The sequence below is a fragment of the Marmota monax genome, unplaced genomic scaffold, assembly GCF_021218885.2.
Source record: "Marmota monax isolate L192 unplaced genomic scaffold, Marmota_monax_Labrador192_F-V1.1 WCK01_AAM20220418_F8-fsc00021, whole genome shotgun sequence".
NCBI lineage: Eukaryota > Metazoa > Chordata > Mammalia > Rodentia > Sciuridae > Marmota > Marmota monax.
Window position 1 is genome coordinate 24,407,025 of NW_026695228.1, and position 17,154 is coordinate 24,424,178.

Genomic DNA, 17,154 nt, shown 5'->3' on the forward strand with positions numbered 1-17,154 from the left:
CCCACCGTTGCCCCCGCCTCTCAGCCACAGTCCGAGCGAAAACCAGACACTCGTACCACAGGCCTGGCCAATCAGCTTGCGGGACCCACTGAGGCGGGGCGGAGCAAGGGCAGGAGTGGCTAAAAGAAGGGGCTTGGCCACCCACCAATCAAAAGAGAGTGACAGCGCCGCGCGCGCCCTTGACCCGCCCCTTGGTGGCGTAGCTGTGGAAACCGAGCGAAGCGACGGTTACGGCGAGGCTGGGGGTGGGAGAAGTTGAGTGACAGGGAGGGCAGCGTCCACATGGCGGACGGCGCAGCTAGGTGAATTCCAAGGTGGGCGGCCCTTGGGGTACTGGGGAGCTTCCGGAGAGGCCTGGGGGAGTGAGGGCGCGGGCAGGAGAGCCTGGGTGGCACGGCCGCCGTGGTGAGGGGATTCCATCTGTCCTGAGTGGGAGGGAAGGAAAGGAGAAATGGAGGGGCTTAAATCTACCTCGAGTCCCCCAACCTGCAACTTGAACCCCAGCCCCATTGCGGGGTTGTGTTCATTGCCCTTTTCAGTAACAGCCCCTGTCCCACCTTGCTCGGTCCTGTAAGCAGGAAGCCCACGTGTGTCCCTACCTGCGCAGTTGTCCAGTGTGGTTACTACTGGTCACGTTGGCTACTGAGCTCCTGAAAAGTGGCCTTCCCAAATTGTTCCGTTAATGTTGAAATACAGATTTTAAACAGGATGAAAGGGTGAATGTAAAGAAAAAGTTTCATAATAGCTATTTTGTTTTGTTTAATGAAAAGATGGTTTTTATTTCCATCCTGAATGACTACCATACCATTATTTAAATACATGTGAAAAAATCCTGAAAGAAATTAAACTGAAGGCAAAGGGCAAGTAAAAAATATTTAACTGTAAAATAAATGAGGGGCTGGGGCTGGGGCTCAGCGGTAGAGCACTCGCCTAGCACGTGCAAGGCCCTGGGTTCGATCGTCAGCACCACATAAAAATAAATAAACAAAATAAAGGTATTGTGTACAACTAAAAAATAAATATTTTTTTAAAAAATAATTAATTAATTAAATTAAATAATTGAGAAAATGCAAATATTTCCACTGTAGCAATAAACTATGAATGTTTCCATCACTAAATCATAACATTTTATGATGATTACAGGTTGAAGTGATATTATTTTTGCTGTACTGGATTAAAATAAATGAGTAATCCATGATGTCCCATTGTCCTATGTAAAATTGGACTTAATGGATTAAAATTAAATTCTTTTTTTTTTTTTTTTTTTTTTTTGGTATTGGGGAGTGAATCCAGGGGTGCTGAACCACTGACTGACCCACATCTTGGCCGTTTTTTGTATTTTATTTAGAAACAGGGTCTCACTGAGTTACTTAGGGCCTCCTTAAGTTGTGATAAGTTGCTGAGACTGGATTTGAACTTGTGATCCTCCTGCCTCAGCTTCCCAAACTGCTGGGATTACAGGTGTCCACCACCATGTCAGGCCCCTTGTTTCCTTTTACTTTTTTAAAACTAGCCTCCCCTTCCCAACTGAGAACTGAACCCAGGGACACATTACCCCTGAGCCACTGAAATTACAGCATAAGCCACTGCACCCAATTCTTTAATTTTTTTCTTACTTCTTTTTACTTTAATGATGTTCCTATTCTAACTTTTTTTCCCCTTAATCTTGTGGTGCTGGATTGAATCCAGGGCCTTGAGCACACTAGGCAAGCACTACCGCTGAACACCCCCATCCTCCTATTCAAGCATTTTTAAATACCAGCTAGTTTTTGGTCTTCTCATAGTCTTTCTACTGGTGTTGCTAGTCTGGGGCCAATGGCATGCTTTTGTTCCCTTGATCATGCTGTCAGGAGCTACCAGGGAGATTGAGTACCAACACAGCAGGACTCATGCACACACTGAAACCTTCAGGACAGGCTGAGGAGCAAACAGGACTTGTCTCACTTCACCTTCTCTCCTCCTTGCTCCTGTCTCCAGATCCTACCCTTGAGCCTTCATCCACTGTTGAACCAACCCTTCAGAACTCGGAGGCCTGGCATCAGGGGAACAACAAGCAGTCCTTACAGGTAGATCTCTGATGATTCACAGGGGAAGGGGTTGGGACCAGGGTGAGTCAGTGCTTGGAATTTAGTCATCCACATTCCATTCTGGAAACTTGTGAAACTATAGCCTTTGGGGATTCTCTTCTCCAGAGCAAAGGAAACCAGCGCTGTGTCTTCAAAAACTCATCATTTTTTCACTGGGGTTAGCTGGACAAAAACAAGTGAAAACACAAAGTTGTTTTATAACTGTGCTTTCAAAAGCAAAGATCTTTTTTTTTTTTCCCCTGTTGGCAGTGGTAGGATCCACAGTATTTTGAGGCCCTTTGTGTCCCAACCTGAAAGCCTATCTCAGCCCTTCTGGGGACAGGGAGGGGGTAATTTACTCAAAGGTTACCAGATAAAACCTACCAAGTTGAGTTAGTCAAGGCTTTAACTGTGGAAGGCCAAGGAGGCAGGATCAAAACCCCTAAAATCTAGCCACATTTTGCCACTTCCCTTTTCTGCCAATTCCCTGCTTCTCTGATGTGATCTGAGTAGGTTAGTCTGTATATCTGGGTTCCAGTTAGACAAAGCATTATGGTGTTCAAACAGATGTCATTTTGTGGAAATTTCACACCTATTCCCATGAACTCAGAATGTTCTGGAAATTCCCTTTGGTGACTGCTTTTATGAACCCCACACTTACTCAGCAGGCAACAAATCTTTGTTGTGCCACCTACATGCTGGGCACCAGCTAGGCATACAAATAATTTCCACCCCCTCATCACCCCCAAGAAGCTCATATCATTGAAGGGCAGAAGCAGCCTTAAGAAATAGAATTCTGTTGTTGTTGTTGTTGTTATTTGGTTTTGGTTGGGGTGGGGGCTATATGTGGTACTGGGCAACAAACCCAGGGCCTTCTACAATCTAAAGACATAGTCTCCCTCTGAGCTGCAGCCCCAGTGCCCCCTCTGTTTTGGGTTTTGAGATGTTGCTCAGGCTGCCCCTGGAACTCCCGTGCTCAAGTGATCCTCCTGCTCAGCCGCTAAGTAGCTGAGGCTTCAGCACCCCCACCATGCCACGCTTCCCCTGTTTTTGATGAGTGTTGCAAGCATGAGGGACCCCTTGTTTGCCTCATCTGGATTCCAGTAACCAATCTGTCAGCAGAAATCCAATCCACCCTCAGAAAAGAGGACTGGCCACTTTGTTCAAACCCCTGATGACACTGTCCTGTGGCCCTGACCATAGGGACAGTTAGATTCTAATTGTATCTTCACAACCCTAGCACAGTGGCTGATGCATTCCTAATGGTAACTGGTGAACCTGCTTAGTGTTGGCTTAGCCAGTTGTAGTGAGATTCCTACTTAAAGATTTTCAAGAGGGAAACTGCAGAGAGGTCTTAAGCTCTAGCATGGAAGGCTGATCAGAGCCTCAGGTTTGGGGACCCCAGGGTCATTCGGATGGCCAGGATCTGATGTGTTTGGTGATGTCTGTTTCACAAGCTCTTTCTGTATTTCCCGCATGCAGGTAAGGTAGGATGTGGATTTTCCCAGAACCTGACTTGGCTTGTTTTGGGGTGTGTGCCCCTGCTGGTTCTGAGCCTGTGAAGGAAGGCGAGGCCAGCCAGGGCAGGCCAGGACTGGTTAGCAACTTTCCGCTGTGTCAGGAACCCCAGGTGAGGTTCCCAAGCTCTATCCTATCTTACCTGGCATGTTTGGGGTTTTTAATTTTTCTTTTCTTTCTTTCTTTGTTGTATCTTATGAGCTATAATTTACACACAGTAAAATCCTCCCTTTTAGTGTATAGTTCTGAACATATACAGTTATGTAACGTCCCCCACAATCAAGATATAGAACATTTCCATCATAAAAAATTCTCCTGCTCCATTTGCCAATCCCTGGCAACAACTAATCTGCTTTCTGTTCCAATACTTTCGTCTTTTCCAGAAGGTCACAGAAAATGGAATCACACAGCCTTTTGAGTCTGGCTTCTTTCACTAACATAATGCATTTGAAGTGCATCTGTATTGTTTGCTGTGTCCATAGTTCACTCCTTTTTATGTCTGAATAATATTCCATTGTATAGATGGATCACAGTTTGTTTATCCATTCACCCATGGAAGGACATTTAAGTTTGTCGGGAATTTCTCATGTAGCCCTATTTGTTTCCTGGGCAGTTCTTTTCATTGCATAAGGGTATCCCACTAGGAGTGGAATTGCTGGCTCAGGTGGCCATCATGCTTTTGAAGATTTATTTGATGGACTGGTAGAGTTGAAGAAGGGTATTTTTTAAATTAAGGCTTCATAATCATTTATGTCACATTATGAACAGGCTGAGTGTTTACCATAAACACTAAGTGTGCTAAACACTTCAGCATTTTACTCATTGGGTGACCTTGAGCAAGTCACATGACTTCTAAGAGCCTCAGTTTCCCTGACTGTAAAATATGTGTAATGACAGTCCAACCTCTTTGGGTTGTTGTGATGATTAAATGAGTTAATAGGAGCTGGGGGTAGCCAGGCACAGTGGCGCAGGCCTGTGATCCCAGCAGCGCAGGAAGCTGAGATAGGAAGATCATGGGTTCAAAGCCAGCCTCAGCAAAATTGAGGTGCTAAGTAACTCAGTGAGACCCTGTCTCCAAATAAAATACAAACTAGAGCTAGGGTTGTGGCTCAATGGTCAAGCGGCCCTGAGTTCAATCCCAGGTACCAAAAAAAAAAGAAAGAAAGAAAGAATAGGAGCTGAAGGTGTAGCTCGGTGGTAGAGCACTTGCCTAGGATACACAAGGCCTGGGTGCCATTCCCAGCACCACGGAAAAAGAAAATTAAAAAGAGTTAATATATTGGGCACTTAGAATAAGCTTTGCCATGTCAATGTTAGCTATTCTTTTTTAAAATATTTTTAAATTGTAGATAGATATAATACCTATATTATTTATTTTTATGTGGTGCTATGGATCCAACCCAGTGCCTCAGTTGTGCCAGGCAAGCGCTCTAACACTAAGCCACAGCCACAGCCCAGTGTTAGCTATTCTTTTTTTGGGGGGGGTGGGGCGGGCGTACCAGGGATTGAACTCAGGGTCACTTGACCACTGAACCACATCCCCAGCCCTATTTTGTATTTTATTTAGAGACGGGGTCTCACTGAGTTGCTTAGCACCTCACCATAAGGCTGGGTTTGAACTAGCGATTCTCCTGCCTCAGCCTCACAAATTTCTGGAATTACAGGTATGTGACACCATGTCCAACTAAAGTCTACTCTTAGAGTATAGACCTACCAGGGATCAAGCAATTGCGTAATATCACACAGTGAATAAGTAAATATTGGGTATAGGGTTTGAACTGAGGCAAGTCACACCACACTCACCTGCTTAGTTCCAATATCATCAGAATTTTACCAAAGAAACAGAGTAAATGTCATGGGAGGGCAGAGAGGAGATTTATTTCAGGAGTTAGGGATGTAGCTCAGTGCTTCCCTAGCATGAACAAGGCCCTGGGATCCATCCCCAGCACAGCAAAAAAAAAGAGAGGAGATTGATTTCAGTGAATTAGCTTGCATGATTGTAGAGACTGACTAAACAAGTTTGAAATCTGCAAGCCAGCAGGCTGGGAACTCTTGAAAAGAAACTGTTGGCTTCTTCTGTGGGGATCCCTGATGTTTGCTTTTAAGGCCTCTTGACTGACTGAGTACGGCTCAATCACATCATCAAGGGTCATCTCCTGTACTTACAGTCAACTGATCATAGGTGTTAACCCAACCACATCTACAAAACTACCTTCACAGCAACACTAGAATCATGTTTAATTGAATAGATTCGAGAGCCTAACCAAGCTGATGCACTATCGTAACTTCTCAGAGTTGACAGTCCATATTTGTTGAGGTTTCTGAAAAGGCCATTTTTCCAGTCTGAAGTGCCCAGTTCTTACAGGTCAAAGCACCATAAGGGCCAGTGTGGTGGCACATGCCTGTAATCCCAGTGGCTTGGGTGCCTGAGGCAGGAGGATTGCAAGTTCAAAGCCAGCCTCAGCAACTTAGCAAGGCTTTCAGCAACTTGGACCCTGTCTCAAGTTTTAAGAATTAAATAAAAAGGGCTTTGGTATGGCTCAGTGGTTAAGTTCCCCTGGGCTCAATCCCTGGTATTAAAAAAAAAAAAAAAAACATAAACAGAGTCATTGAGTTGGCTTGGTGTTTTGGTAGTGGTAGTGGCAGTGGTGGTGGTGGTTGTTTGGTGCTGGGGATCAAACCCAGGGCCTTGCACATGCTAATAAATACATACTCACTCACCGAATACATTTCCACAGGCTTGGGAATTAACAGTTGAAATTTCCCAAATATGATCCGGGCTTACTCAAGGAGAAGGGAGTACCAGCCCTAAGGTTGCCCCCAAATATGAGGATATCCCTTTTAGTAAGATGTTGCCCTCCAGTGTTACAAGAAATTTTACTACAACCAGATAGGCCCATCTAGAGCCCTTTCTGTAATTCTAAATTAAAGCTGTGCTATGAAATACTGGAGTAATCAGATGAGGAAGTCCACAGGCTCTGGGTTTTCCCCCATGATGATGACTGTCTTGCTTTTTATTAATGTAACTTTAAATATCATCCTCTGTCCCTTGAGATTGGTCCAGGACCCCTTCTACTATGCTGGGCTACTGGGCACCCAGCCCCAGCTGGCCCCATGGTCCCAGTGGGCCTGTGTGCATCCATCCTAGTTCAGAGTCCTGACGGATTCTGTTTCCTCAGTGGGTAGGGAGAGCCAGAATTCCCCAGCTGGACAGCAGGAAAAGGCCATGATCCTTTTTCTCAGTAGTCCCATCCTGCTAAGGGCAGTGGTCACCAGAATCTTTCTACTGTGGAGCTGCCAGGAAGGGTGTGGCTCAGCAGCCCACCACTAACAAGACAGTCACCCCTTAGACAAGGCTTCCTTTGTGTGAGGCCTGTTTTGAGCACTTTACAAATATTGACTCATGTAAACTTCAAAGGCTTCTTGAGGTGGGTACAGTTTCCATCCCCACTGTACAGAGGAGGAAGCTGAGCCCAGGGTGGCAGCTAAGTAACCAGCTCAAGATCACGCAGCTAGGGAATGCTGGAAGCAGGGGATTGTCTGGTTCCAGAGAGGCCTTGACCTTCCAGCCCTTTCGTTCAGGAGCATCTCCCCTTTGGGAACCACCACTGCTTACACCACTCCTGTAGGTCCTTCTCAAGTGATGCCCCCTTCTAAGCCTCTTTTCCCTCATCATCAGTGTGGTGTCCTTGACCAGGGGCACCCCAGACTTTCAGAACCAAACAAGATCACCACATAACCTACAGATGATCCCCAGATCATAAAGGTAGTGGGAAGAGAAAAAGAAGCACGTGTGTAAAAACCACTAGGTGTATTTATGAAGTGTGCACTGCAACTGTGCCAGACCCTGCTGCAGGTACTGGAGACCCAACACGGGGGCCAGTGCCTGCCTCGTGGCAATCCCAGACTGGAGGAAGATGACATTTAGCATGAAAGCCAAGAACAAGCTAATTTCAGATTTAGCTCTTTAGAAGACTGTAAAGTGAAAGGCCTGAAGGGCAGGACTGCGAAGGTCTCCTCAGGGAGGTGAGCTTTGGTCCCGGGTCTTCACCTCGCTTGACGGGGACAAGGCACACAGTCTTGGGGCTCTCGGTTGCATCCCTACAGCCACGAGAGGAGGGCGAGAGGGTACTTTTAGCCCGTGTAACAGCAGGAGAACCTGGGCAGAGAGGTCGGGTAGTGTGCCCAGAGCCACTGCCAGCAGTGAGAGAGCGCAGCAGTCAGACTGTCACCTTCCGAAGAGGCGGGGCAGCCTCGAGGAGTGGGGTCGCCTCAGGCCCCGCCCCTTCTCGGAGGGGCGCGTTCGGCCGAGGTTCAGGAACGCCTCGTAACCTATTGGTAGGGACTAGGCGCAAGACCGGCCCTGTTATCGGAGATACGTAAAGAAGATCGCGATTGGCTCTCTCTGGAGGGTGGGCGGGACTCCGTCGGCCTGTGCGCGCGCCACTGGGAGGCGTTGCCCAAAGCACAGTGGGAAGGGGCGTATCCCCGCGCGGTCGGCCGTTGGCGGCTTGGCCCCGCCCCGGATGTCGCGCGTCACGGACTGAGCACCGGCGATTGGCCGTCGCGCCGCGAGGGGCGGGGCGGAAGGTTCTGGAGGGGGCTGGCGGGCTCTGGAAGCTTCCGCCGGACGGGTATATAGAGTCCAGGACGGGGCGGCGGCGGAGCCGGGGGACGGCGACAGCTGGGCGGCGGGCCGCAGGTGGGGGCCATGGGCAAGGACTACTATCAGACGCTGGGCCTGGCCCGCGGCGCGTCGGACGAGGAGATCAAGCGGGCCTACCGCCGCCAGGCACTGCGCTACCACCCGGACAAGAACAAGGAGCCCGGCGCCGAGGAGAAGTTCAAGGAGATCGCCGAGGCCTACGACGTGCTCAGCGACCCGCGCAAGCGCGAGATCTTCGACCGCTACGGGGAGGAAGGTGCGTGTGCGCGCGCCGTGCGGGTGCGCCCCCGCCGTTTGACAGGCGGGGAAACCGAGGCACGCCGAATGCTCTCCGGCCCCCGGGGGGACTACGCGAGCCCGGGGCGGGTGGCCCCCGCCCTCTGGCCGCGCGGCCTCCACCCTCGGATTGGCGGCCTCCGGGTGGGAGGAGGAGTCCTGGACGCGCCGCTCGCTCAGAAGCTTCTAGTAGGTCTGGGGCCGCCCCTCTCGGGGTGCCGCCCACGTCCCCGAGCGGCCCGGGGCGCGGGAGCCGGGGAGGGTGCGGGCTTCGCGGGGCCCTGCGGCCGGGTGAGGTAATCCCTGCGAGACGCTGACCCAGCTCCGCGCCAGGCACGTACGGGGCGGGGCGGGAGGCGGCTGTCCAGGTGCGGGAGCCGGCGGCGCGCCTGGGGCCGGTCCGCGACCCTGTCGTCCGCTGGCCGCCGATGACTCAGACTGACCTCTGGGCTTGAGCCTAAGAAATAAACTGATTTTGTGTTTCGGGGTGATGGCGATTGATACCAGAGAGAACTTGAAAACTGTCGGTGGGCTTACCTTCATTGATTCCTACTCTCAGCACATCTCCAGCCCTCGGGCGTTTGGAGTAGGCCCCTCTGAATGCTCCTCTGAATCGTGCCCTTTTTTTTTTTTTTTTTTACCCTTCTTTTAGTGAGTTTTTTGTAAAACCTTGTGGATGGGTCAGTCAATAAGTGGAAGGACCTGAGTGGCACCAGGAGGTGGCCAACTCAGAGCTTAAGCCCTTTGCCACTGACATGTCACAGTGAAGTAGAGTGGGTGGTCTTTTTATTGCTGCTGCTGCCGCCGCTGAAAGTGGTAAAGCTTAGGATTCTTCCTTGACAGCCTTTAGAGAATTCTTGGTCCAGGGTTCCCAAGTTTTTGTTTTTGTTTTTTTCCTCCCTTAAGGAAAGCTAGAGAGGAGCACCTGGTCAACCAACTGACAGATTCTGATTTTGCTTTTCAGGCCTAAAGGGCGGTGGCCCCAGTGGCGGTAGCAGCGGTGGTGCTAACGGTACCTCTTTCAGCTACACATTCCATGGAGACCCTCATGCCATGTTTGCTGAATTCTTTGGTGGCAGAAATCCCTTTGATACCTTTTTTGGGCAGCGGAACGGAGAGGAAGGCATGGACATCGATGACCCATTCTCCAGTTTTCCCATGGGAATGGGTGGCTTCACCAACATGAACTTTGGTCGCTCCCGCCCTCCCCAAGAGCCCACCCGGAAGAAGCAAGATCCCCCTGTCACCCACGACCTGAGGGTCTCCCTTGAAGAAATTTACAGCGGCTGTACCAAGAAGATGAAAATCTCACACAAGCGGCTGAACCCCGATGGAAAGAGCATTCGAAACGAAGACAAAATTTTGACCATTGAAGTGAAGAGGGGGTGGAAAGAAGGGACCAAAATCACCTTCCCCAAGGAAGGAGACCAGACCTCCAACAACATTCCAGCTGACATTGTCTTTGTTTTAAAGGACAAGCCACACAATATCTTTAAGAGAGATGGTTCTGACGTCATTTATCCTGCCAGGATTACCCTTCGAGAGGTAAGGGACTAGGTTGGGCCCTGTGCAGGGAGGCAGCTGCTTTTTGAAGCCATTCAGTTTTGTTCTATAAGTGTTCCTGAGCATGTGGTTTATGCCGGATTTGGGGGTACAGAGCAAGACTGACCAAAGCTTGAGCTTCCCTGCTGGTGATATGGGCAGATTTGGGGTAGGGTCTTGGCTGCAGAGGCCTGATGGATCTGACCCCGCACCAAAAAACCTGTAGGCAAGAGTTGAACTTCCTAAGCTGTCTTTATCTAATGCTGTCCATTTGTTTTCCAAGGCTTTGTGTGGCTGTACAGTAAACGTCCCCACTCTGGACGGCAGGACCATACCCGTCGTATTCAAAGATGTCATCAGGCCTGGCATGCGGCGAAAAGTTCCTGGAGAAGGCCTCCCCCTCCCAAAAACACCCGAGAAACGCGGGGACCTCATTATCGAGTTTGAAGTGATCTTCCCAGAAAGGATTCCCCAGACGTCAAGAACCGTACTTGAGCAGGTTCTTCCAATATAGTCCCCAAGGACTAACCAGGGACCTTTCCACAGCTCAAGGATTTCCGGACCGTTCACCAGTTGTGGACAGAGAGAGGCGGGAGGGCCCAGGGAGGGCTTTCGTACTGCTGAATGTTTTCCAGAGAATATATTACAATCTTTCAAAGTCGTGCACTAGACTTAAGTGGTTTTTCGAGCGATAGAGCGGCAGGTGGTGGGCACAGCAGAGAAGAGCATTACAGTCTGCCCTACTGGTTCCTGCAGCCCTCCTGGGATGGGCCCACCTTCTGCTCCTCCAGTCCCTGCCCAGGGGCGAGAGACAGGCTCACAGCTGGACTTGATCCCTCTGTAGTCCCTTTGCTTCCTGCTGTTAGATGGTGTCAACCTGCCATCTTGGTCACCAGACCCTGTGCACTCCTCAGTTTGTGTTGTATGATCGGTTCGTGTTTTATTCTGTATTTGTCTCCCACACCTTGCTTGTCCCCTGAAGAATTCTCTCTTCTCTTTGACCATCTCAAATTGAGAACCCAAATCAGTTCTGCAGAACTGCCTGGCTGGCACCACAGCAATACCTCGTTCCAGCAGGACCAAGGGAGCCAGCCTTCAGGGAGTGAATCTCGCACCCACCTCTCCCCCCAGGTCCTGGTGGCCTGGCTGGAGCAGGGGGTCCTCCTGACTTCTGGCTCTGGTGACACTGAAAGTGCTGATTTATGGGTCACACTCTTTTCTTTGTCCGTAAAGCAATCCTTTGGCACACCTGAGGCTTAACCAGTGGCCCAGGTAATTTTTTTGTTTAATGGACTCTGGACTCTTCTCAAAGGGATCTGATCCCTTTGAATTTTGCACAGCCCTAGATATAATCCCTTTTGATAAAAGGGTCTTTGCTTCTGATTACAGGAGCACTGTGGAACGTCTGTAAATATGTTTTTATAATTCCATGTAAAGTTGGTGTGCACTCAAATGAAAATAGTCCACGGCAGCTGCTGCTCTCTGTACAGAGCCAAGAATTGGAAGAAACCTTGGGAGTGGGAGAGTTGGAACAAAAAAATGTCTGTTTTCTGGAGACCAGTCTGGTGCTCAGACCTTTAGACTTATTGTAAGTTGCCACTGCCGACACAAGACCAAAGTGTGTGACTTGTCATTATGCAGCGTGACAGCATTAAAGACTGATGCTAAACCTCAGGGGAGCGGTCCTGCGACTCTGTTTGAGGGCTCTGCTGGTTCTGGGGATGGGGTGGGGGCCTGGGCATCCCTCCAAAGGCAGTCAGGGAGAGGGCGGGGTGGGCAGGAGGCAGGAGGGGATCCTCTGCAGGGCAAAGATAAGTCTGCCTTGCTGGGTTAGGGAACGCTAACCCATCCAAACAGCAAGGCTCGAGTACAGTGGATGCTGCTCATTTGGTGAAGGTTAGGGCCAAAGCTGGGGTAGGGGCTGGCTCCCAGATGTTCTTGCCGGTCTTCCAGGGAGGACTCTGGCTTTGCCTAGTGACCTGGTCACCGGGGCCAAGGAGAGGTGTGATCTGCATTTCTAATGCCCTGTCAGGCTTTCTGCCAGGGCAGGCTGTCTGACAGGCTCTGCCAAACCAGAACTAGAATTCTGGCCTCCCAGGAGCTGACCCCGCCCTGGGAAGATCCATTTCCTGCCTCTTATTTGTTGGCTACTGAGGCTTTTACTTTGTAACTTTTTAAGGAACTGGTTTTATTATAAGTAATTATACAGGCTTACAAAAATGTAATGCTATTTAGCTACAAAGTGGTACTTTGTTTTTGGCAATAGTGGAGGATAAAACCAGGGCCTCTTGTATGCTAATCCCTGCTGCCTCACTGAGCAAGGCGGGAGATGCTATTTAGTGTTTTAAAGTAAAAAAAAAAAAAAAAATCACACTGCTTGGAGCTAAGAACAGCTTCCCCTTCCCATTGAAATGATCACTGGCCACAGTCTTAGACAGCACTGCCCAAGGCAACTCTCCTTAAGATAGTTGCAGTTGCTCCAATCACAAATGAAGGGTTCAGCCACCATGTGTTTGTGGCTAGTGGCATCTGTTGGATGGTGCAGGTCTAGAGGGTTTTTTACCAAGTATAATACCCAGGTAACTTGAAAGAACAGCTTCGTGGAGCCAGGAGAGGCTTCCCCAGGCAGAAAGTGAGCCTGAGACTGGAGCCAAAAGGAAGTATTGAAAGCTGTTCATCAGCCCAGGCCCCCGGGCCACATTTACAGAACTGACCCAGGCCTCAGTTGGGGGGGGGGGGGGCTCCCCCCATACCACTGCCAGAGTTGTCTTTCTGAAACAGGTCCCTGTGGATTTCATATTGAAGTGCTGCAGGTGACCACAATGTTCCTGAAGTTCTAGGAACTTCCACAAACGGTGTGGCTGAGCTGCCTGAGTGACCTGGAGAGGAGGGTAGGAGATGGGAAACTCCTTGTAGTAAGGGGCAGCTGTGTGGCTCAGCAGCAGAGCGCTTGCACAGCACCTACAGGGCCCCAGGTTCCACCCAGGCACCTCAAAAACAAATGGTATAACCCTCGAAATGTCCATGTGGTGGAGCTGAGCTCTGACCCTCCCTTTCACCAGGACAGGCAGGCAGTGGTGCGACACTTTTTTGGTGTGGATCCAAGGGTGTGCTTACATAAGCACGAGCATAACTGCTCATTTTTGAGTTTGATTTTTGTGGCTGCACAGGAATAAAAACTGCAAAAGGTTCAGGGTGTAAAATCCTCCCTCAGCCGCGGCGTTCACCTCCACCCCCAATGTTCCCACTTTCTCAAGTACCTTTCCTGAGCTGCCGCAGGGAATGCAGTTTTTTTGTTTTAACTCAAATGCTATGTACCCTACACCCCCTCCCGCCCCCCACGTGATACGACACGGTAATGGAGCCATCTTGTCAACTCTACCCATGTTGTGTGAAGTTTCAGTCCATCATTTTGGTGGCCCCTGATTGTTCTGCAGCCATTATTCCTGCTTCCAGGTTTGAGCCTCGGCTTGATAACTTTCTAGCTAGGTGACCTTGTGCAAGTGACCTACCCTCTCTGGCCTTCATTTCTTCAGCTATAAAATGGGCATGAGATAGTACCTCTCTCCTGGGTCTGTAGAATATCATGTCTACAGACAGGCATATGCACACTAGGGAGGCACCAGCTAGAGCGAGCGCTGTGTCCCAGCTCTTGTCATCATTCCTCGGGTACGTGAAGGGTTCTTGGCCCACAGCTTGTAACCCCAAAGAAGGTGAGTCTGGAGTCATTTGGGTCAGTGCTCTGCTGAGCTCCAGGAGCCAAATCCCAGGCGAGCCTCTGCCCTCAGCCAGCCTGAGGAAGCCCCTAAATTTAGCAGGCTCCCTCCCGAGGCCTCTCCTGACAACCCACTCATTCAATAGAAGAGCACTGAGCTCCAGAGCTCAGCGACCTGGGTTTAGATCCGGGCTCTATCACTCTGCTACTGTGTATCCTTGGGCAAGTGACCATCTGATTCTCAGTGGCCTCCTTTCAAAAATGGGAGAAAGGAAGGTGCAGGTCTTTTAGGGATGCTGTAACAACTAGTGAGGGGATACATAAGGAAGCCCAGTGACAACACAGCTCCCAGGCGAGGGGTAGCCCAGCGGCACAGGAGGCACTTAGCCTGCACAAGACCCTGGGATGGATTCCCCCCACCCCCGTGGGGAAAAAAATAGCAAATATATCTAAAAAAATAGCAAATATAATACCTTGCAGAAAACCTATCTTAAATATTTGTTGTTCTCATTGCTAATGATAGTGCCAGTCACTTAGTTAGCACTCATCCATTTAATAAGCATTTATTGAGCACCTCTTGTGTGCCAGCCAGGTCTTGATTCTAGGAACACAGAAGTTAAAAATTCCTGTCCTTGGGCTGAGGTGCAGCTCAGTGGTAGAGTGCTAGCTTGGCATGTGCCAGGCCCTGGGTTCCACCCCAGCACACACAAAATAAAATCCCTATCCTTGTGGAGCTGATGGTAAGTAAGGGTAAAAAGAAAATAAGCATAAATAAATAAAATGTCCAATGTGCTAGATAATGGAGAAATAGAAAACTAGTAGGTGGAAAGTGTTGGGTACATTTTAAAATAGCACAGCAAATGGCCTGCCAAAAAAGTGACATTTGAGTAGACAAAGGAAGTCGGGAACAGCTGTGTGGATACTGAGGGAAGGGCATCCAAGAACAGGGAATAGCCTGTGCAAAGGCCCTGAGGCTGGGACATGCTTGAGTTGTTGAAGAGCCAGTCAAGGGCCCAGTGAGGTTGGAGCACAGGGAATGGTGTGAGAGTTGGAGGAGGAGAGGGCAGGGAGGTGATCAGGCAGATGATGCAGAGCCTGTTGGGCTGCCAAGCAAACTGTGGTTTTCACTCTGAGTGTGTTCAGAGTCTGCCAGCATTTTGAGTTTCTTTTGTTTTCTTTTGCATATAGCAGGGGCTGAAGGAGGAGTGTGGGTGTGTATCCTTTTACACAATGACTTCAAATCCCTGAGATAGGTCATCGGTGTCTTGAGATCTCACTGTACCAAAATTCCATCTCAAAATAGCACAATGCGGACAATAAACATCTAGATTCTTTTCTATTTAGATCTAGGCTTTCAAGTTCCTGTACTCATTTTTTCTCCCCCAGATCTTAAAAATGCTTTCATGGTTGGCTAATTCCATCCCCGACAGGCCTAGAGTCTGCTGCTTTACAAGTTCTCAAACTCTGATTATTCAAATGCACATCTCCCTGTCATGAGGGAAGGAGCGACAACCTCAGGGCACCACTCAGAAGGGCCCCTTCCAGAGTTTCCCTGAGGTCACCAACCATGTCCTAATGAGCTTTGCATAGCCAGTGCCCAGAGTGACTCTGGTCCATAACTGACTCTCAGAGCGTTGGTTGACTAAGTAATTAAGTGACAAAGTGACTCTGACAAGAGCACTCACAACATTTGTCCTCTGATCATTCATGTCAAGGAATGTGCAGAAGAAAGTCGACCAACCCCGGGGGCTGCGGAAGTCCCCCATGACCCACATTCCCAGTTATTTTTTCTGGCTCAAGGAGAGCCCCTCTTTCCTGGGGACCCTGCTCCTACTTCCTGATTCATGGATGAGTCACTGGGCACAGTTCTTGAGGAACAGCTCAGGCCAGACCTGGGAGACCCTTTAGGTAACAAATGGCAATCTTGGAGCAGCCTCAGAAAGCTCACAGTCTCCCGGGAAACACGGACCCGGAGATCCCAGATTCCCGTGGCTCCCGTCACAAATAACCACAAACCGAGTGGTTTATAAAACAGAAATCTATTGCCTCGTGTTCTGGAGTCCAGAAGTGCAAAATCAAAGTGTCAGAAAACTTACCCTCCTGGGAACTCTCAAGGGGCATGCAGAAGCCACCATCAGAAGAGACATCTCTCTGCCAACATCTTCACATGGCCCTCCCCTCAGTGTGTCTCTGTGCTCCTCCCTCTCTGTTTCCTACAAAGGCTTCTTTCATTGGATTTCAGGCCCAGCCTAATCCTGGACGGTCTCAAGATTCTTCACTAAACTGCATCTTTACAGGCGGGGCTGCAGCTCAGTGGCAGAACATACGCTCAGCATGAGTGAGGCTCTGGGTTCTATCCCCAGCGCTGTAAAAACAAATAAATAAATAAATTGCACCCGCCAACAGCCTTATTCCAAAGAATGTGGCATCCACAGGTCCTGGGATGTGGACATACCTTTGGGTGGGGAAGAGGGCAGCATTCAGCCCACTATGCCGACCAAGGCACTTCTATGAGCCTGACAGACCCTGCGCCCACAGGAGAGTCACAGGGGTTTGTCAGGGGTCAAGGATGGGCCTCCTAAGCAGATGGGGGTGTGGAACCGGCAAGGCCTCCCCCTCCCCCACCTCAGACCTGGTGAGGCTTAAACAGAGTGAGCAAGGCAGGGTGTGCCCAGAGATGAGGCAGGCCCTCGTCAGGTCCTGCTGAGGCAGGCCCTGCGTGCCTGAGGACCAAGAGAAGCCGGTTGTGAGAGTTTGAGTCAGAAGGGACACGGCTGGGGTGGTTTTTCCCTGGGAGGTGGAGATGGGACCTGGGCGGTTTGGGACCTAAATTTCCCCGGGAAAGCGATGCCGGGCATCTGTGCGGCGAAGCTTGACTCCAGGAGAAACCCTTCTGCTCACAGAGCCTTTCTGTTCTTGGAGGGCAGGAGGCTTGCTGGGGGACCCTCAGCAGAGGAGGGTCCTGATCTGATTCAGGTGCTCACAGGCGCCCTCTGGCTGCTGTGGGTGGAACAGGCTGCGGAGGAGCCCAGGATCCAGGCGGGAAGTGATGGAATTGAACCCAGGAGGGCTGTGAGGGGAGTGCAGGGCAGGATTCAAGAGGTGTTTTGTTTTGTTTTGTTGTTTGTCTTTGATACTGAGGACTGAAGCCAGGGATGCTTTACCACTGAGCTACATCTCCAGTCCTTTCATTTAATTTTTGTTTTGTTTTGTTTTGACACAAGGTCTCACCAAGTTGCCAAGGCTGGCCTCTAATTTGCAATCCTCCTGCCACAGCCTCCAGAGTAGCTGGATTTAAGAGGTATTTTGAAAGTAGAGGGCTGGAGGTGAAGCTTATAGGTATAGCACAGGTTTAGCATGCATGAGACCCT

At 49.8% G+C, this 17,154-nt stretch overlaps 1 protein-coding gene across 2 annotated transcripts; it reads left to right on the plus strand.

The window, feature by feature from the left end:
- Nucleotides 1-265: 265 nt before the first annotated feature.
- On the plus strand, nt 266-11,742 carry Dnajb1 (DnaJ heat shock protein family (Hsp40) member B1). Of its 2 annotated transcripts, XM_046436686.2 has the most exons (4): nt 266-314; nt 1,978-2,066; nt 9,491-10,071; nt 10,352-11,742. In XM_046436686.2, exons 3-4 carry the CDS (start codon nt 9,580-9,582, stop codon nt 10,580-10,582), a joined length of 723 nt encoding a protein of 240 aa, XP_046292642.1. In that variant the 5' UTR covers nt 266-314; nt 1,978-2,066; nt 9,491-9,579; the 3' UTR covers nt 10,583-11,742. The 2 variants fall into 2 exon arrangements, with proteins under 2 accessions (XP_046292642.1, XP_046292641.1); XM_046436685.2 differs by lacking the exons at nt 266-314; nt 1,978-2,066 and adding an exon at nt 8,233-8,506.
- The last annotated feature ends 5,412 nt before the right edge of the window (nt 11,743-17,154 follow it).

What these genes read in the sequence shown, in the direction of transcription:
- Dnajb1 (XM_046436685.2), top strand. Translation starts at nt 8,296, where the DNA reads ATGGGCAAGGACTACTATCAGACGCTGGGCCTGGCCCGCGGCGCGTCG. An exon ending in CGACCGCTACGGGGAGGAAG is followed by an intron (nt 8,507 to 9,490) that starts GTGCGTGTGCGC and finishes TTTGCTTTTCAG; the next exon opens with GCCTAAAGGGCGGTGGCCCC. An exon ending in CCAGGATTACCCTTCGAGAG is followed by an intron (nt 10,072 to 10,351) that starts GTAAGGGACTAG and finishes TTGTTTTCCAAG; the next exon opens with GCTTTGTGTGGCTGTACAGT.